Source organism: Biomphalaria glabrata, chromosome 13 (genome assembly GCF_947242115.1).
Source record: "Biomphalaria glabrata chromosome 13, xgBioGlab47.1, whole genome shotgun sequence".
NCBI classification, from domain to species: domain Eukaryota; kingdom Metazoa; phylum Mollusca; class Gastropoda; family Planorbidae; genus Biomphalaria; species Biomphalaria glabrata.
Window position 1 is genome coordinate 11957659 of NC_074723.1, and position 21965 is coordinate 11979623.

The 21965-nt window shown below is 36.5% G+C and overlaps 1 protein-coding gene across 1 annotated transcript in view; it reads right to left on the reverse strand.

Annotated features, from left to right (window-relative positions):
• Positions 1 to 6013: 6013 nt before the first annotated feature.
• The window catches only part of LOC106075192 (sodium- and chloride-dependent neutral and basic amino acid transporter B(0+)-like), a 33848-nt gene continuing 17896 nt past the window's right edge, over positions 6014 to 21965 (reverse strand). Inside the window, exons 6-15 of the mRNA XM_056007973.1 lie at positions 21589 to 21727; positions 20622 to 20756; positions 20175 to 20278; positions 19499 to 19623; positions 12022 to 12134; positions 11213 to 11341; positions 10738 to 10837; positions 9557 to 9663; positions 8903 to 9088; positions 6014 to 7490 (exon numbers count right to left, since the gene is read on the reverse strand). Coding sequence (XP_055863948.1) covers positions 7272 to 7490; positions 8903 to 9088; positions 9557 to 9663; positions 10738 to 10837; positions 11213 to 11341; positions 12022 to 12134; positions 19499 to 19623; positions 20175 to 20278; positions 20622 to 20756; positions 21589 to 21727 — 1357 coding nt within the window. The 3' untranslated portion in view covers positions 6014 to 7271. The remainder of the gene's footprint in view (positions 7491 to 8902; positions 9089 to 9556; positions 9664 to 10737; positions 10838 to 11212; positions 11342 to 12021; positions 12135 to 19498; positions 19624 to 20174; positions 20279 to 20621; positions 20757 to 21588; positions 21728 to 21965) is intronic.

The following is a 21965-nucleotide window of genomic DNA, read 5'->3' on the forward strand; positions in this document are numbered from 1 at the left end:
CCATTTCAGACCTCGCTATCTACGGAGGCAGATGATGTAAAGCTTATCTGTTTTTTATGTCCGAGGTTTAGCAATGGCGTCATGTGGCCAGCACAACGACCTTTGCTTCCCCAATATATATCAGATCAGGTCAGTTGGGTGAATTCAGGGGAGACCTAGAGCTCGAAATCCCAATTTTTTACTTGGATTCGAACTTGAGACCCAGGGCCGATCTTAGGCCAATGCAACCTATGCGGCCGAAGTGGGCCCCGCACTTTCAAAGGGCCCGCGCGAATTCTAGGTGTAAATTATTAAAATAAACCATGTCAACTTATTAGGGTTTCTGGAATTCTCCTAAAATCGTAAAATATACGAAAAATTCAAGAAAATCTCTTGAAATTATTAAAATCTTCTGAAAACTGATGCAAATCTCCTTTAAACAGACAAAGTTGTCATTTCTGGGTGTCATTCAATATGGAAAACGCCAATTCTACTAGAAATTAAAAAAAAACCGGCATTGTCAGCTTTCATTAAATAAAAATGTAATTATAAGGCGAATTTTAACTAAAACAAGAAGTTCAAATCAAATACTTAATTTACTTTAATAGTCACTGGCATACAAATATTGATCTAAATTTGTCTCCACCTCTATAAAAAAAAGCGATAGTAAATCTAAAAGGCAGATCTGAATGTTTAGCAGCTTTTTGTTGAAAAACTACTATCTACTGTAGTTGGCCCATAAAGCTAATTTGACAGTGATTTTGTACTTAGTAAAGAATGAATAAAAATGCAAAGACGAATTTATTTTCTCATACAAAATCTTCATTTTCACTTATTATCCTTATCACAACCCAGAATAGGCCCCAAGCAAACCGTTTCGCATAGGGCACCGCAATCTGTAGGGCCGGCCCTGTTGAGAGCCATCGGTTCGGAAGCCAAGCTCTTTACCACTTTGTCACCAATCGCAGACTTATTGACTAATGAATAGAACGTCGAAGAGCAGAGAGCTGATTCCATAGCAGAAAACAGAGAGAGTACTGCGTTGGCGGTTTTTTTTTCAATGCACAATTTATATCAAAATCAATAACGCATTTAAAAAAGTACGTCTGCTATAAACATAATAATTAAAATTAAATTATAAATAACCGTAGACATATATAACATATACTATAAACAAACTATTTTACAGAGAGCCTAATTCTATTGAGAGCCTATTTATAAAGACCATGTAGAATATTCGTATTACACAACTAACAAACTAGTGTTTAAGAGGGAAGACATATTAGGAACTCCATTTATTATGTAAACACCAGCGGCGTTGCACTGACGCGCTAGTGTGCAAATGTACATATAATACCAATATGTTACAGACCACATGGTATTATAATCATGTCTATAAAGAGCGTATGTTATTAAGAGCATTTAAAGCAAAAATGTATTTTTCTAAAGGGCATATTTTTAAATATTAAGAGCACGTCTTGAAAATAGCTTATTTTCAAAAGACCATCTATTATAAAGCGCATGTATGAGCTAATATATAAAGAGCATGTGTTAAAGAGAGCATGCATTATAAAAAGCCCTGTTATAAACTAGAAAGAGCCATTATTATAAATCGACCATCGGTTATGTCTGCGCTGGGGCTGCATACCAACGTGGAATACTGCACTATCATTAATCTTTAGATTCGAGTACAATTATATATTATTGCTACTTTATAAGTTATATGTTATGTAATATGTCATAAAAAGCATTTGTTAATGTTTCTAAGACGATGGCGTGGTGAAGAATCTCTTATTTACTGAATACAAAAACAAGAAAAAAAAAATCCTTTTTAAAGAAACGTATCTAAAGGGGAAGAACTCCGACTTTAAAACTATTTCTATTAATAATGTAAATGTTATTTCTATTATTCGATCTCAAACAAATAATTAATTATCAATAATGGACTAATTGTGTATTTTTTTGTTTTTTTATTTCATGTTTTGTTCGCTACAATAAATAATTGAAGTATCAAGTTGATCGGAGAATGTGTGAGGGAGAAATAGCGTTGACAATTATTTAATGGAACTAAACCCAACAAATTTAGCCCTATCGGTGAATACTGAAGTATTAGTTTCTCTTGTTGGTATCAAACAAAATAATTCATTGCCAGTGATTAACTGTCTAATTGGTTACTTTTTTTTATTGATTCATGTCTTGTCTATTATTACACTGTCGAATCTGTACAAGATTTTTTTCTGTAACAGAGGGCCCCTTTTATAAGAAAATAGTATAAAATCTTAAAACATTTAAATACGTGCCTTAGTAACATCCAATTTGGGTACCGGTCCACCGGGCATTTGCCCGAACGGCTATATAGCTAGTCCGCCCCTGTCTTAAATCTTGTTTTCTCAGACCGACTACTACTTACGATGGCCTTGACAAGGTATTTTATTGAAATAACCCCCGTTCACAAACATAGTGTAGGCTCAATGCGCTTTGAGAACTTAACAGACTAGAGCTGAAAAGGCCAACTCATATAGATAAGTTTTGAGCAGGTAGATCTTAATGGTTTATTTTTGAAGCTACTTAGAACGTGATAGGTCTGAGCTGATGAAGAAATGAGATCTAAACCTTATTGTCTTGGTTTTGTATTCAGTCAATTAGAGATTCTTCACGATGACATCGTTTTAGATGTAAGCCGTGAGGACAGAGCGCTGCAGAGATGAAGAAACAACGGAGTGAGGAAATGCTGAAATATTTTGATCCTTTCCATAAGCTTTATTTTTTTTAAAGTATTTTTTGTGTGGGTATTTTCCTTGTTTTTAATAAACTAGCATTCATTAGTTATTAAGAGCAAAATAATCACTCTATAAGTTGTATAAAGGAAGTATTGTCTTTTGTTTTTTAAAGTATTTTTTGTCCTTGTTTTTTTCATTCATCGTTATAACAGCTGTTAGCTCAATGCCTTCCATTGCAAATAATGTTTCAGAAAGTACATGACAATTTATTTCCTTGCAGTTTTTTAACTTGATTGGTATCACAGGCGCATTAATCGCAGCTAGTTAATCGCTATCTCCTTAGAGCGAGTGCACTTAGTCAGTGTATTTCCATGAATCTTTTTTGTTAGTCGCTCTGTGAGCTTTGTTTACCTAGACACTTGCTATAACTAAACATCTTGTGTAAACAGTCTTTCACGGGTAGAATAATCTATAAATATGAGGCGCGGTGGCTGAGTGGTTAAGCTCTTGGCTTCCGAACCTGGGGTCGTAGGTTGGAATCTCGGTGAAGACTGGGATTTTGAATTTCGGAATTTTTAAGGCGCCCTGAGTCCACCCAACTCTAATGGGTACCTTACTTTAGTTGGGGAAAGTAAAGGCGGTCAGTCGTTGTGCTGGCCACATGACACCCTGCTCGTTAACCCTTGGCCATAGAAACAGATGATCTTAACATCATCTGCCCTATAGATCGCAAAGGTCTGAAAGGGGAAACTGTACTATTTTTATCTATTAATAATTTCATTCAAACAGAAAAAAAAATTTAGTCTAGCATCTTGTTATTTGTATTAATTAACAATGAAGTAGGCATTTGTGATCTGCCTGCACTAAAACTTGTCTCTTATTTTTTTACACCATAAAGTCACTTGGATTTTACTTCAGATGCCAACCACAGAGCTAGAGGGGCCTTAGATTGGAGCCTTAGGGACACAAGATGCAGAGGAAGAACAAATAAAAAGAACATTGCGACGTAGTGTACAACTAGAAGCTGAGAGGACTTGAAAGAGCAAGGAAGCAATTTAAAGGGTGACCGGTCATTTCATCCCCGGTCACGTCATCCCCGGTCACTTCATCCCCGGTCACTTCATCCACGGTCACTTCATCCCCGGTCATTTCATCCCCAATTAAATATTTTATATATAAATATGATTATGTAGAATGCTTTTTGACATTTTATGACTTATTACTAATACGTTTATAGAGTTTCCTCTTCCACTTTGTTTTCTTAATGAGAAATCTTATTGTAAATCTGGGTGTGTACTTAGCTATAGCGATTCTATTGGATGTGGGGGTTGTAATATCATAATATTATCCGGATCGAAGGCCAAGTAAAAAATCATTTGAGAGATAGAAGTGCGATTAGAATAATTATGATCATGCCGCTGATATCTTATCATCAAAGACCAAGTTGTGGTGCAAGTAGTGGAAATCTTTTGAGAGATAGAAGTGCGATTAGAATAATTATGACCGTGCCGCTGATAACTTATCAATAAAGGCCAAGTTGTGGTGCAAGTAGTGGGAATCTTTTGAGAGATAGAAGTGCGATTACAATAATTATGACAGTGCCGCTGATAACTTATCATCAAAGGCAAAGCTGTGGTGAAAGTACGACCATGTTTCACTTTATTTTATTTTTCAATCGCTCTTTCTTGAAAATGGGTGCGTCATTTTTAGCCTTGAAATAAGGTTTTATTTTTTTCTAATAAAGGCGGAGTTCACCCATCCTCGTGATATCATGTCGCCTGTATAAGTTTTGCTTTAATTCCTTTTAAATCATTTCATGATTTTTAAAATTACAATTTGTTAGATAAAAATGATCAGATGATGAAAATATCAGGGGATGAAATGACCGGGGATGATGTGACCAGGGGATGAAATGACCGGGGATGAAGTGACCGGGGGATGAAGTGACCAGGGGATGAAGTGACCAGGGGATGAAATGACCGGGGATGAAGTGACCGGGGATGAAATGACCGGGAACCAATTTAAAGACCAGCGAGAGGCCGTGGAGAGCGTTTTTTTTTGTGTGTTAAACTGAACCTAAAGTTCCATAATGAAATCAAAGGACATAGGATGATGATAGTTTATCTTGACATTCAGAGGAATACTGGCTTGCTGAGAACATGCTACATAGATTCCATTGGTTAGGTGTTGTTACTCGCCCATTCTTTTTGAATTGATTTGTTCAATTCAGTAGTATTATTAACATTGTTATAGATAACACAGATAAGAACAAACGGTGTCATAGTGAGGGCGTAGTCGTCCAAATCGAACGTTCAACAAAATATCTAATTGAATGGATACATAAGTTGTTAGATACACTCATTGTTTAGTATACACAAATAAGTTCCTTGTTATCTCAAACTCAGTTTTCTAAAGACGAATTGCTGTAAAAAAAATTACTCAGAATAGTCTAAACTTTCTAAAGAGTCAATGTTCCCAAATATCATCGACACAATGTAGGTAAAACTGGTGACCTAATACCATTACACAGTTGTGTGGTCTGTTTTCTAAAGTATTGACAAGGAAAATGTTTTTATGATTATCATTCTAGCGTCGTCCAACTGTGATTGAGGACAGTGTTTTAATCTCTTATAATAGCTATCCAGCATTGTTTTTGACAACATGTAGAGTTCAGTTGTATCGTAGCGATTGGATGGTCTAGATTTAAGAAGATTAACAACAATCTGGCGATATTATTTTTCCTCCGCGATAGCCAGGGACAACCAATCTCCACCTGTTGTAACCGAGGTATTAGAGTCAAAGGTTAACAATAAAATAATGATGTTCAACTAGGTTTGGACTAAAACTTTATGATCCAGAGGCGTAGTGAGCAAACGTGCGTCCGGGATAAGGTACTTTATTGGTGACCCCCCCCTTATTTTCCATGAACATAACATAGAAATATAGGCTGCCTGTGATCCCCCCCTCGAGGGTGGCGCCCGGGGCATCGTGCTCCCCTTGCCCCCCCTCACTACGCCTCTGGAACCATCCAATTCTTTACGTTGCATCCTTTTTGTAACACAAGAAAAAAAAAGCCAGAGACAATTTGGTTAAAAAAAATGTGTTTTTTTTCAAATTATGCATCCATATGAAACTCAATGGAAATTGTTTTTTTGCTTTTTTTTTTGGCTAGATTTTAAAAAACTCAAAAAATATATAAACTCTTATTTATGAAAGGTGATTTAAAATTGTATACATTCCAAGAGCAAAAGTATATATATAAATAATTAGCAATATAAACACAAGATCATCTTCTTTTATTTACTCCACGAAGCTATAACAAAAGTCTTGAAGTTCATGTATTCATAACGCTGACACTACAAAGTTATAGATTGGGTCATTGTTATGTCAACTCTTAAAAGTAGTTATGAACTGAAATCACAGCGCGACATCTGATCATATCGCAATAGGATTAGGTTTTAAAATTTTGATTGAACTAATGACATAATAGACAGTAAGGAAACTACTGTACACTGTTGATTTCTGTTGACAAACTGTTATTTTGCATGTACTAATGCTATTTATCTACTAGGGTGCTATAAAAGAAAAGTATAATTTTTAATTTGTTTTATTTTGTATCGTTTACGTAAAACGCTTTTTTGTTATGTGTGCAAATAAAATAATACGAACTTTTCATTCTAGTGAACTATTGTGATTGTAGCTGCATCAGAGACTTTTAGTGTTTTTTTTTTAAAGTTCACTTTAAAAAAAATTGCGTCAACATTATATGTAAATATTTGTGCACCTTTTTAAAACACAAAATTATATTGCCAGTTCGTATTATTAAGAGATCTAGATTCATTCACAGCATGTACATTTTCTTGGGCATTATTTTACATGGGGTATAATTCAACATCTGCGTTTTGACCTGCATTGCTTACCAAATAGCGACCCCCCCCCCAGAAAAAAAAGGGAAAGGAGGGCCTGCGAGTGTTATTTTGAGAAAAAAAAAAGAAAAACGACCTGACTTAATTTAGATACTATGGCTCTTTTCATGAAATTTAAAAGTCAGTAGACAAGTAAGCCTCTGGATGAAGGGACTGTAATAGCCTTGCTCACATTGGAATACGTATGATTGATTGATAAAGTGATATAATGCTCTTTGCATTACAGGCTAAAGTCTTTATTTCATGTACTATTTAAGACAATTAATTGAGCAATGACAATTTGCATTTAAGAAATGTAAGTTATTTTAAACTTTTTAAAAAACCCCTGGTGTTTTTTTATTTATTTATAAAATTGTATTTCTTTTGCAAGAGCAATATCTCAAAATAGTTATCTACATTTGAATGAAAAGACCTAACGAAGATGCATAAACTTATCTGCATTACATAAACAAGAGTAGTTCCTCTTGGCCTCTTTCTAAAACAACATTTTAGGGAAGTTGTGATACAAATGAGATGTACAATATCTTGTCGTGTCTTACATATCTATGAGTTGTAATTCAATAAATATTCCATGATTTGCGGTTCTGAAAATATTTTAAATAAAAATAGGTTAAGATTTTTTAGTATATTGACAATATACAAACATTTACAGCCTTTCGTGGATTATTGCTGGATCATCGTGAATCATTGCTGGATTATCGTAACTCAATGTCTGCTTTTCCAGGTCACCTTTAACTAGCTCAGGAGTGTCGTAAGATTGTTTCTCCATTGAAAGGCTATCTGAACTGGTGACCTCTTGGAGCTTTCTTGCAGATCTGTCGTTGGGTCCCCAGTCTGGTGTAGGGGAGAATAAGAAGTGGAGCCGCTGGGGAAGATATAGGTAACAGTACAGACTGAGGTGAGTGTGTTCGTGTCTCTGATATAGGTAACAGTGCAGACTGAGGTGAGTGTGTTCGTGTCTCTGATATAGGTAACAGTACAGACTGAGGTGAGTGTGTTCGTGTCTCTGATATAGGTAACAGTACAGACTGAGGTGAGTGTGTTCGTGTCTCTGATATAGGTAACAGTACAGACTGAGGTGAGTGTGTTCGTGTCTGATATATTTTTAAAGCAATTTTTTTCTTTTTCTTTAATTCTACTTATTTTCAATATGACTTTTAGATAAGATATAAATAAAAAAGACAGCAATAATAAAAGTATTAAAAAGATAGATCTGTCATCGTTTTCTTGTGGATGGAGCAAAAAAAAAAGAGTTAAAACTATTCATAAATGCTATATATAGATTCAAAAGCTGAAAAGTGTGTGGTGAAGGGTGGATCAATCGGTGTACGCTAAAAAAAGTTAAGGGTTGTCTTTGTAATAATAGAATTCGTATTGAGAAGCCGAAGAAATGTCTGAGATCCATACATATGCGTGGGGGGGGTATGGAGAAGAGAGTAAAAGTAATCCTAGAAATCACAGGCCTAAAAACAAATGTTCTTATGTGTGTCTGGACCAAGGTGAGAGTGGGGAGGTATAGAGCCAAGACAAAAGTCGAAGACATTTCGAAGTGCAGGGGGAAAAAAAATAAACAAAAATGTGAGTTCCAGAAAGAGAAAGAGAGAAAGAGAAGGAGTGAAAGAGAAAGAGAGAAAGAGAAGGAAAGAAAGAGAAAGAGAAGGAAAGAAACAGAAGGAGAGAAAGAGAAGTAGAGAAAGAGAAGGAAAGAAACAGAAGGAGATAAAGAGAAGGAGAGAAAGAGAAAGAGAGAAAGAGAAGGAAAAAGGAGAGACTGGGCCGATAAATTTTCATTGTAACAGATACAAAGCCTGGGAACAAATCAACGGGCGTAGCCGGTGGGTACTGATAGTATGTTATATATATATATATGTTAACATTATGTGCGTTGTCTATTTATCAGCCCTGAGAAAGAAAGCATTTACTAATTGATCTAAAACTTATTTTAGCTAATATTGATATAATTTTAATAAATAAGGATATTCGTCATCTCAGTGTTAGTAAGTTGTACATACACAGGACAGGGAGCGCATGTATCCGCTTCGTTGTTAGACGTACTTGTAACAAAAAATCCACTAATATACACATTTGTTGAAATAGCCTGCATGTGTATTAGACCGTCTAGTTTTATTATAATATCAAGTAACAGCTCTGTATAGGTTGCTTCATTTTAACCTTTACAAAAATATGACGAATTCAGATCTAGTCAAAATTTGGTTCGATTGATCAAAATGTTAAAAACCATTGCATGGAATGACCAGTCCCTCTTTAAATACTTACACTTTTTAATGTTGTGACTGATGGGTCAAGGAAAGACTTGACCAGCCTCCATACAAATAATAAAGGAATCGGACACAAGACAAGACTTAGGAGTGTCCATCCTATACTCTGGGCAAAATGAGGAAATGGCGTCCCGTCACTGAGGGAAGGCGGTTTGTATCTCACCATACGGTACAAGAACATCAGCTAGAAATACACATTAGATCGTAATGTTATGTTATGTTTATGTTATGTTTATGTTATGTTTATGTTATGTTATGTTTATGTTTATGTTATGTTTATGTTATGTTTATGTTATGTTTATGGTTATGTTAATGGTTATGTTTTGTTATGTTCACTAAAAAGCAATACGATGTTTTCTAAGGCCTACATGAAACCTCTTGATGTTAAAGACATCAGTATAATAAATCTAAATAATTAGTTCCAAAGTTGATTTTTCTCACTAAAGCTACTTTTTTTTATATAAGCTGAAATTGAATAATGTTGACATTCGTATTAATAATTCTATTTACTTTGAGAGTCGTACGAAGTTCATATTCTCATGAGGTTGATAATCTTATGACGTTGAAACATATAACATTACATGATATTACTATTTAGCAATATAGAGTTTGGCCAAACTAAATAATCCGCTGAAAACATTTAGAAACTTACCGCAATGAGAAGCGGGGAAGAGATGGTCCAACAGAAGACCCAGTAGGGCCATCCATGGGGCCTGGAGCCCAGCATGTATTCAATATCTTTTAAAAACCTCATTACACCTGCACAACACAAAATATATAGTTTATGAAAAAAAAAGACAAGGATGATTACTTTTGTCAAATGCATTTCCCATGCGCCTGTAATATGCTCAGTACGCTTTGTCATTTAATTGTCTCTTTAAAAAGAATGATACATATCTATGTTTTGTAGGTGTATTTGTGTTCAAACGTATTTTTTATGTAAAGAACTAAAAGTTATTTTGTGTACATTAGATTTGGGATGTTTGTTGTGTAATCATTATGTCACAGACGGCACAGTACAAACGTGTGCGTAAACAAAATCGATGCAATTTATTGTTTACAGGAAAATGATTTATTAATTCAGAGTATCTCCAACTGTTAAAAAGAAGTAAACATATGATGAATGTCATCCTGTGCTTGACCGAATAAGATCGCAATAGCATTTGGCCCAATGATAATCTTGTGACCACTCAAAAAAAAAAAAGACTTATTTGGAGGGAAGAGTACAGTGTTGTGAAAGGATCTTGGTGTGCGTGTGTAGGTCGTGGAGCATGAGTATCTCCCTTAAGTTACGCCCCTGCTCTGTACCTGTCCAGCGGTTGAATGGGTCAGCCTAGCGGGGGTAGCGTGAGGTCAGGAATGCAGAGGACAGTAGAGCGGCTAGGCGGTTTAGGTTTAGGTTTAGGCACATTGCTGCACGAGGTTGTTACTTTGATTTAATGTTTTTGGTTCATAAACAATCAGAAAGACATGACAGGAAAGAGGAAGAAAGGTCAAGCAGAGAACTCGATGAGTGGATAATATTAAGGAATGGACACATATCATGGCCAATGGTTTAACAGACAAACGGACAGTCAGAAAGCCAACCTTTTTCCATGTTCTATGTTCTCAGTTACCTCGAAGTAAGTAGATATTGGTGAATTTTATAATTGACCGAATCTTATTAAACTAGTGGGACCCGTTACAAACAAAACAACGAAAAATTGGAAAAAAAACAACAACTTCGAGTTGGCAGACCTATTGTCTAATCTCTCCTAAATAATTCATTCAAAACATACAAATTAAAGCCAAAATCAGTGATTATTAGTTTAAATAAAGTATCTGTCAACTTACCATACACCCACATAACTGATATGACTTCAAAACAAGCCACAATAAGCACTGCAAAGTCAGACCCATAGTGATCCATGATAGTCACCACATAGTCGCCTCCCTTTTTATAAAGAAGAAAAATGTGGTTACTAAAGAATACTTGACTGTTATCATAATTAATAATGCTCTATTAAAAAAAAGTATCTAGCTAGAGATTTAGTTCAAATAATACCAAGAAATAAACAAAAAATGGTATGAAAAGATCAACTAAAATACTTTAAAAATAAGACGATAAAATGGAAGTTTAAAGAAGTTTAAAACACCAAGTGAGATCAATAAGTTGAAATTAGAAAAATGCGGACCATTTGAAAATAATAACAAAATAAGTGTAAGGTTAAAAATACACGCAGCAAAAGTGAAGACATAAAATAAGAAAAGATACGAAATAAATTTTAAAAAATCTAGGGGCGAGGTATTTTGTTTTTAAATTACTCACCGGGCATGTACAAGGAAGAGCCATCAAGAAGCAAGCACAGCTCAGACCTATACAAATGTAAGTTTTATATTTTTTCAGCTTTGGGAACTCATCTTGTATACATGTGATGACAGTTTCCAGCAGACCAAACTACAGGAGAAACAAACATTCAGTTAAAACTAATTTATTCAGCAATAAACTTCACCAGTTTCGACTAAAAATTGAATCGGCTAATAGATTTAACCTTTTTAGCAAATATATAAAGTATAAAATACAGTTGTTTGCTACCTTAAAGGGTCTAGCACATTGCAAACTTCATACAACAAAATTTTCTTAAATATCTCTTCATTGGTGCTTGACAGGAAAGAGGAAAGTGGGCAGACCTAAGCAAATCTGGAAGAGGTCAATCATCAGTGAAGCTGAGGGCACTGGAATGACATGAGAGCAAATGAAGAAAGCTGCTCAGAACCGAGTTCGGTGGAGAGGTGTGGTTGCGGCCCTATGCTGCCCTGGGAGTACACAGGATTAAACCAGGTAAGTCATCTCTTCATTGTATTTAAATATAACTGCATGACGTTCATGAACGTGTGAACATCAAACGAATCTATTTACTCTGTCAATTACATGTTTATGTTTCAAATGGAACAAGCCTCGATTTGATGATATTCGTCTTCTAGTCCCTCTGCGATTCAGTTTGCTTGTGTACAAATCTAGAGATATCAAAATGAGGCTTGCAGGAAAAAATTATTCTTTAACGTGCATGGGGAAAAAGCTGAAAATTCCTTTAAAGACATAACATTTGATGTATTGACGGTGACCTTGGGCATTACCTCAGAGTCCAGTCCTAGAGTAAACAACATCAGAAAGAACAACACTGACCACAGCTGTGACGGTGGCAGGCCAGACAAAGCTTCAGGGTAGACCACGAAAGCCATGCCGTAACCTGTGGGGGAAAGTGTTTACTGGTGTTTATTTTGTTCAACATTATCTATTAAGTATTTTATCGTTTAAACATCATACGTCCAGATTTGTTTAAAATTCAGACAGAAATGCACGGTACAAGCAAAGATACAATTTAAATCAAGATTGAAATGCCATATCTTCTTCAGAATTTGGTCCGTGGATATTCGGCTTTAATCTTGTAATGTCACAATTTACGATATCTGTAATTATTATTCAACTATAGTTATTTTAATATAATATTTAATATAAAAAGTAAAGCTTCCCTATAGAGTTTAGACCTTGCGAACTATGGGACTGATGATGTAAAGGTTCTATTTTTCTACGGCTCACTTTGAACAAAGGTGTTATGTGGCCAGCACTACGACCAACCACCTTTACCCAACTAATGTCAGGTACCCATTAGAGCTGGGTGGACTCAGAAATGCCTTAAATACACCAAAAGTAAAAATCCCAGTCTTCACCAAGATTCGAACACATAACATATCTGTTCGGAAGCAAAGCGCTTTACCACTCGGCTACCGCGCCTCCCATAAAATTCAATATACGATTTTAAAATTACAAAATTAAAAAATTAAGAGATTTGTTTATTTAATTGTTGAATGTATTCTCTTATAGTAATATATCCAGTGACAAATCATACTTCAATATAGGCCGAAATATTAATCTTTAAGAAACATTAAATAGTATTCTAGAGAATACCTGGATTTAGCACTTTGTCGCTAACATATATAATAATAATAAGGCTTGTCTTCCAGACCGAAGATTAATGAGGAATGCAGTATTTCACGTGGGTGCGCAGCCCCAGCTGTGACCTACATATTTTGACACATCAAGGGCAAGCAGAACCAATGTCCGCCGGTGGTCGATTAAGGTTTTTTTTTCGCCGTCTGCGTCTGTCCTCGGCAGCGGAGTTTCTTTTGGTCTCAAATGTGTATCCTGCGGCCTTTGTGAGTGACCTCCAGCTGTCTTGTTCTGAGGCCGTATTCAACCAGGTGCTCTCTTTTATTTCAGCTAAGACAAGTTGGCGCCTAAGCTGGTCTTTAAAGCGTTTCTTTAAGGCACCTCTGTTACGTCGACAAACTTCTAACTCACCAAAAAAGGGTGCTTTTGGCATACGTTCGTCCCCCCATACGGAATACGTGCCTTGCCCAGCGTAACTGTCGGACCATAAGAAGTATCTCGATACTGTCCTATCCGGCGTTCGCAGGACATCGCTGTTTGTAGTGCGGTCTTGCCACCGTAAGTCCATGATGGATCGCAAGCATCTTTTTGAAAGCGCTCAAGCAGTCTAGCTGCATTCTATATAATACCCATGTCTCAGATCCATATAGAAGGGTTGAGAGAACCACCGCTTGGTAGACATTGATTTTTGTAGGCAGGCGGAGCGATTTATTCCACCAAACTCTCGCCTGAAGGCGTCCAAAAGCACTACTGGCCCTGGCCAGACGGTTATCAACTTCCTTTGAAAGCGAGGCGCCATTTGATACTAAACTTCATAGATGTGTGAAGTGGTCTACCACGTTAAGGGGCTGTTCATTTTGTGACGAGATGTTAATTAGTTAATATTTGGCTTGTTTATTTATGTCTAGGGGAAATTTTATTAATTTTATCCCGCTCACATATAAGATTTTGTACAGGCACACCGCAACTAACAGTAAGAACAGACCAATATCATGCGTTTATAAATGAATATAATTTAATAAATGAAAGTTTACAAAGGAAAGTGATCAAATAAAATTATAATTAAGAAAATAAAAGAAGTAAAGGTGCTAATATCTAAAATAACTGTTCATCATGGATTGCTAATTATCGAGTGATTGGAGGAGAAGAATGTTCCTAAGTCTGCTACTTATTTTTCTTAGCTGCTAGCTCCTGGGTCGTCTTCTGGCGGTCGTAGGACTGGCACTCAGAAAGATGAGTCATCCGGCTCTGTCTTAGGACGTCGGCTCGGGATATCCCTATGCTGTAGGCAAGCTGGCTCTATAGGTGAGGCCGCTGCCTGTTTAGCAATAGAGATGGTTGGTGCTGCAAACTAAGTTGTAGTGGGACGATCTCTCAGCTGTGATCTCTAGCTCGTAGAGAGCCGTACTAACTCAACACCAGTTTATCTTCTGCTGAGAAGGGTGCTCTAGTCTGTCGGCATTAGGCAATAACTATTGGGCAGTGGACAGTTTGGGCCGGGTACTGGGCAGATGATACTGGGCAGTATAGGGCACTGTGGACACTGGGCAATATATTAGGGCCAAGGACAGTAGGCAATGCCTTCTTTCTAACAGGTATGTAATTGGGGGGGGGTGTATCTGGTGTGGTCTGCCTCGGTTACAGCTTTCTATGGAGATCTGGTAGTTGTAGCAATCGGGTGTAGTAACCAGGGGTAGCAATCGGGGGTAGCAATCAGGGGTAGCAACCAGGCTGGGGATAAGAAAGACATTTAGGAACCTCCTAAAAGCATTGAGCAGGGATTCCCATATGCCTTGCAATCATTCAGATGTAGGCATTGGTATCAATCCCAATAAGGCATTTAAGACAATCATGTATAAAATCTTAAAGCATGCATATAACTCAATAGCAAACAAAATACAGGTAAGATAACTACAGTAAATGTGTCATCATATAATGTAGGATGATACTAGCTAAGGTTCATCCATTAAATGAGATTACGGCAATAAGTAATCAGTTACAGTAAAATGGGGAATGAGCATATTATATACTAAAGGATAAGATGAAAATACAATACTAGGGATCGAGATACAGTATAAGGGTTGGATATAGTTAGTCAAAATTACATTCATCCAAGGAACTATAAGTTCACAAGGGTGGGAGACATAATAACATGTATGAGGGATATACAACGGAAATGGGAAATAACTAATTTCACATGGGCTCTGTAAGTTTAGAGCATTGTGATCTAAGTTCTTGGACAGTACTTAGATTCACGAAAGGTTATTGTTTACATCCATCACTAAAATACGGGAATGGAGAAACATAACAAAATCAAATATAATAACTATGGTTTCAAATGTAGACAACCATAGCGGCATTAGTAATACTATATGAAGATATAGTATCGACATAAAATAGTACAATGTATATACATAATAAAGTCATAATGTAATGACGGGGAACGTGGTTGTGTACTAATGTGTACTTACACACTCCTATAATATAAAATAAGCATAGTAAAATGTTTACACTTACCCGTTTGTCCCTAATGAAACCTCACAACTAAACTTCCTAACAGAGGAGACTGTGTGAATCCTAGCGGGCCTAACTTACAATGTTTGGTCTCTCTATATATAGTTGGGGCATTTTGTTTAACGGGTGGGGAAGATAGCTAGCTGATTTTCTCACATGTATCTATGTACTGGGCATGTCAGGCGTCATGTCCGATTTATGGCCTGTACCGTGAGAGTAGGGACTAAGGTGAATATGCATTTGTCCAGCCCGATTGCAACGCTATTCTTAGAGCGATGCGTATTCTGCGGGGGGGGGGGGGGGGGGGGAGAAATAGGTGTGAAAAGTTATTAGTCCGCAGCGCGTAGCGCAGGTGAAGCGAATATTGTGTGTGTGGGTCACCTGTCCAGCGGTCAAAATTAAAAGTTAGCCCTAGAGAAGCTAGTTAATGTTTTACGTCGAGATTCGTCCCGTGAGAAACGTGCGAGGGGGGATAAATCCTACAAGAAATTAGTTATGGGTGGACAAGAAAATAATTGTTTTATGTTAAAAAAATAAAGTTTCTCACGGTTTGCTGGGAAAAACTAAAATGAACTTATATATGCAAGTTTCGTATCGTCACACATTTACAGTGATTTTTGGGGCTGAGTAGGTTTTTTTGACATATATACTAGTGTATTAAAACAGCGAAGGATATTCAGATGTTCTTTCATACATGCACTATAGTTAATAATGTTTTACATCCTTTAGAAATTATTATACAAATCGACTCAACCGAGACCATGTGTTATAGAAGGCCTAAACACTGACCTACGACGTCGCAACCTGTGAGCAGGTAGGCCTATACCAAACGATCGTTGCAACGTCATACAAAAGTTGTGACGTGGCATCGAGCTATTATTTTTCACTGCCCACAGGTTTGCGATATTCAGGTTCAGGCCTTCTTTGACGATAGGTATCGCTTCCACTCTTTCTTATCATGTCATCTGTCACTTTACTTTCGTTGCAAGGTAGCTGTAACAGTTCGTGTCACCAAATCCCTCCACTTTTTCCAGTCAGCAACTGTTCTTAGCAGGATATCAATAGAGAGCACTGGCGGATCCAGGGGGGGCGGGGGGCGGTAGGGGCGATCGCCCCCCCACTCTCGGCCGACCCCCCCCCCCAAGGGGGAGGGGAGCGGACGAACTTTAGTATAGGATTCACACAATTTGTATACGAATTTATTATTTATGTTAAAAATATATACTAATTATTTATATTTCAACCTATTTTTAGATTATTTCGCCCCCCCCCTCTAGTATATTGGCCGATTTGGTGGGGTCGGGAGGGGGCGATGGTATCAATCCCGCCCCCCCCCCCCTTAAACTTTCGAGTTGGGGGGGGGCGGTCCAATTTATTTGTAGAAATCACAGCTTGCTAACAAAATCAATTAAATATCTATATTTGTAAAATTTGCTATTGATATTTTAACCAATTTTTATATTATGTCGTTCCCTGTTTGCCGATTGGGGGGGGGGCGAATACCTCTACTGCCTTTCCCATCTAAACCCTTTGAGTGGGGGGGGGGTCCGTTTTTATGGAGAAATCATAGTTTGTGAACAAAATTAGTTGAATAAATATATAAATTTTATATTATGTCGCTCCCTTTCTGTTATTTTGGCCGATTCGGTGGGGTGGGGGGGGGGCGATTGCATCTACTGCCCTCCCCACTCTGGCCCTCTGAGTGCTGGGGGGGCGGTCCTATTTTTGTGGAGAATCATAGTTTGTGAACAAAATTAGTTCAATATCTATATAATATAAACTACGTATTGATATGTGACCCATTGTTTATTATGTCGTACCACACTCTAATCTCAAATTGTATCATTAGTAAATTTAAATGAAAAAGGGTTGTACCAGGTGGGAGGGGCGATACATGCAATCGCATTTCCCCCATCGGACATATCAATACTTTTTCTTTTTGTATTATAGTTAAGAAATTACAAAATTTTAAAAATCTGTCACTAATATAATTTATACATACTATAAATTAAATTCTTATATCGAGTCGCCCCACCCCTATTCTTTAATGCCTAATGCCAAATGCAATCTTTAGCAGAAATTATTAAAGGAGCGAAGATTAATCATTTTCACTCTACCGCCCCTTTCTTTTCCAGACAAAGTTTATGTAATTTCACATGAATTTATCATAATTATTTTAAGAAAGACTTTGCATTGGAAAAGTTAGAATTCAAACAAAAATTTTTAGTATAAGAGTCATAATTGAAATGAGTTCTAAACCCAGGCAATTTTTTCTCCTAGTCGCCTTTTCCCAACCTTTAATCAATCTGATATAACTCACAATTTATACTTGAATTTTCTTGAATACTATTTATCGAATATTTTTTTTTCGGCGGCGATCCTCAAAGCAAAAATCTAAATATGTGGGGTATCCTATCTTTTCAAGGAACAAATCGGTTTTATTTGCAATATATTATGGGCCTATAAATTCATTTTAGAATATTTTTCAAGTACAACATTATTCGAAAGGTCCTTTTTTAATAGTATGAATAATGAGCTTTAGGTCAGGAGAATGCGTTTCTGCAGTGAAGAATGCAAGAAAAAGCGTTTGGCGTCGAGGCTTCGCCCCGAACTCCATTGATGAATAATGAGCTTTAGAACTCAGGAGAATGCGTTTCTGCAATGAAGAATGCAAAAAAAAACGCTTTTGGCGTCGGGGCTTCGCCTCGAAATCCATTGATGAATAATGAGTTGTGCTTGTCAGGAGAATGCGTTTCTGCAGTGAAGAATGCAAGAAAATGCTTTTGGCATCGGGGCTTCGCCCCGAACTCCATTGATGAATAATGAGCTGAAGAATACGTTTCTGCAGTGAAAAAGCAAGAAAACGCTTTTGTCGTCGGGGCTTCGCCCCGAACTCCACAAGAGACTTTATAGCGCTGCCCCAGTTTGTGTGTGTGTGTGTGGGTGTGTGTGTGTGTGCGCGTGCGTGCGTGCGTGCTGTACGCACGTTTATGCATAGGGTTAGGGTTTACTGGGCGTTAGGCTTAGGGTTTTGAAAAAAATCGCCCCCGCCCCCCACTCCAAAGTTCTGGATCCGCTAGTGATAGAGAGGCCGGTCCATTCTTTTACATTGTCCATCCAGCTTTTCTTTGGAATACCTTATCTTCGTGCTTCCACTACTGTACCTTGAATACTGACTTTTGACAGTGTCTTACAAAATTACCAAACCAACACTACTTTCGTTTTTTTTAACTTAAAAGTGCTTTAAATTAAATTGTCAGCTTCTGGACCAGACTAACATTTTAGCTAGGCTCTTACTTCCTGCTACGGTATTTAAAAAAAAAAAAAAGAGGTTTGGGTAAAAACAAGAAAAACATAAAAGTACTTTTTACAAAATGTATATATGAAGTGTAGTTGTCTCTATTAGTTTGGATCAGTCATGTAGTTAAGTTTGTAATAGATCTAGACCAGCAACAATAAATCTGTGCAATTAGAAATATTTTTACCCATTGTTTTTGTTAACGCAATTTCATGCTTTCAGCTTTGTAACAAGCAATAGAAAAAAAATTGCTTCTTTTTAAACATAGCTTATCTAAGAGACAAGGGAAAGAACCGCTAATTACTGCGATATATATTACATTATTTGCATATTTACAACCTTTTGCTTTATCAGGCAAAAGATTAATAATTTTGTACTAATTGATATAAAATTGGTTAACTTTTTAAGAATAATTATGCAAAATTTCAACTTGATCCGAGAATTGGAAGAGGGAAAAAAAGTGGCATAAAATAATAAGGGGAGTTAATCCATGTATTCATCCACATCTTTCATTAAGTAACAGTTATTCCCCATATTTCGATATCCAAGAAAATAATTTATCAAATAAATTGAACGGTCACGTGATAATATTGATAATACAATGGAAAAAAAACCTTTCAGGTGATGACCATTGTTGATTAAAATTAGATCGTAATTTGTATAGAATAGATAGAGAAGCACGTGACTCAATGTTTGTTTTAAGATTGGTGAATGAGGTCCATTGTGCTGTTTAAACTTGATCCGAGGACAGGAAATATGGGAGAAAAAACAACGATGCACACAAACTTGATACCAGGCAGAGTAAGTTGATAGAAGCTTTGTAAACAGTAGTGTACACATCGGGGTCTCACCTCCCTTAGCCACCTCGGAGACCTTCCTCCCCGTCGCCTTGGCCATGCCGCCAAATGTGGTGAAGACAACGAACCCAGCGATGATACTAGTGATCATGTCAGTGAAGCTGATAATCAAGGAGTCCCTGGAATGGAAACAGTGTTACTTATGTAGAAACAGTGTTCATTATATAGAAACAGTTTTCATTGTATAGAAACAGTGTTCATTATATAGAAACAGTGTTCATTATATAGAAACAGTGTTCATTATATAGAAACAATTTTCATTGTATAGAAACAGTGTTCATTATATAGAAACAGTGTTCATTGTATAGAAACAGTGTTCATTATATAGAAACAGTGTTCATTATATAGAAACAGTGTTACTTATGTAGAAACAGTGTTCATTATATAGAAACAGTTTTCATTGTATAGAAACAGTGTTCATTATATAGAAACAGTGTTCATTATATAGAAACAGTGTTCATTATATAGAAACAATTTTCATTGTATAGAAACAGTGTTCATTATATAGAAACAGTGTTCATTGTATAGAAACAGTGTTCATTGTATAGAAACAGTGTTCATTGTATAGAAACAGTGTTCATTATATAGAAACAGTGTTCTTTTGTATGTCCTGATGTCTGACGTAAAAGAAAAGATTGTAACTGACTGACTGACTGACTGACTGACTTACGTGTATACTTTGTTGGTGAACTTGTTGTAGCTACCAAACATGATGATGCCACCGAAGGAGACACTGAGGGAAAAGAACATCTGACCAGCTGCTGCTATCCACACCTGGACGAGGACATTATATTTATCTGTATCAGGCGAATTTCTTTCTCTATCTCTCTCTATATATATCTATGTATCTCTCTCTCTCTCTCTCTCTATATATATATATATATATATATATATATATATATATATATATATATATATATAACTGTTTGGTAAAAACAGAACTATTTGAAAGGATTAAAAAAGGACGAAATTTGTTGGAATAAATTGTATACATTCTTTACTTTTTAAAAATCAATTTGGTTTTTAAAAGTATTGTAACATTTGAAACAAAGAAATTACCATATACCAATCAATAGTTGCTCAAATATTTTTCCAGCTAAACCAATAAAAAGATCACCTGTAGGTCTGCGAGTTTACTCCACTCCGGTACAATGAAAAACTCCACACCTTCCTTGGCCCCGTCCAGAAGACTTCCGCGTATCAGTAAAATCAAAAGGATGACGTAAGGAAATGTGGCGGTGAAATAGACAACCTGAAATGATGACGTCATTTATCCCGTGGTTTAATGACCTTTAAGGGAAAGTGCAAATGATGATTTAACAAGAACTGAATGGTTATATTTCACTCACATACAAACTTTTAGTCCTTTCACTCTTTGGGTGGTGCGGTGGCTGAGCGATAAAGCGCTTGGCCTCCTAACCAGGTGTCCCGAGTTTGAATCCTGGTGATCACTGGGCGCCTTTGAGTCTATTCAGCTTTAATGACATTAGTTTGGGAAAAAGTAAAGGTTGGTTGTTGTGCTGGCCATACGACAACCTCGTTAACTATAGGCCGCAGAAACAGATGACCTTGACATCATCTGCCCTACAGATCACAAGGTCTGAAAGGTGGAACTTTTACTTTTATAGTCCTTTAAATAAGTTTTCGTCTATAAGTTGAAAATATTGTTGTTTGATTCTTTTTTCCCCTTTAGATTCCATTATATTTACTCCACATTTCTACTTATCACTTTCTACTCTTTTCACTCTCTTTCTGTATTTTATTGTTGAAAGAGATGACTTTTAAAAGTAAACCAGGTGTTGAAAGAGATGACTTTTAAAAGTAAACCAGGTGTTGAAAGAGATGACTTTTAAAAGTAAACCAGGTGTTGAAAGAGATGACTTTTAAAAGTAAACCAGGTGTTGAAAGAGATGACTTTTAAAAGTAAACCAGGTGTTGAAAGAGATGACTTTTAAAAGTAAACCAGGTGTTGAAAATCAAAAGGCTATCAAAGAGCAGATTATTGTGATCAACTTATGCATGAGACTTTTCCAGATCGTTAGTGTTAAGCTCGGTGTAAAAATTTCAAAAGGCATAGAAATTACCTTCCCTGAGCTCTTGATGCCTTTAATGAGGCAGAAGACAACCACAAGCCAGGACAGTATCAGGCAGAGTACTATCCTGTACAGGGGTGAGCCCATCTGACTTGGCGCCATCCCGGCTGATCGTTGTATGACTTCATTGCTGTAAAGACATGTATAACAAAGGGAATTAATTCCAAATCAATTATGGTCCAACGTTCTTCGCACGTATTTTTTAAAAATACTTGAAAACAGGACATTTTTTTTTTTAAATTACATTAAAAAAAATATTTTAAGCATAGTTGTATAATTTACTGTGAATCTCTTGCGTAATTAAATTAGTAATAGATCTAGACTAACAATAAAAAACATTGATTTAAAAAAGGTGGAAAATGACCGGA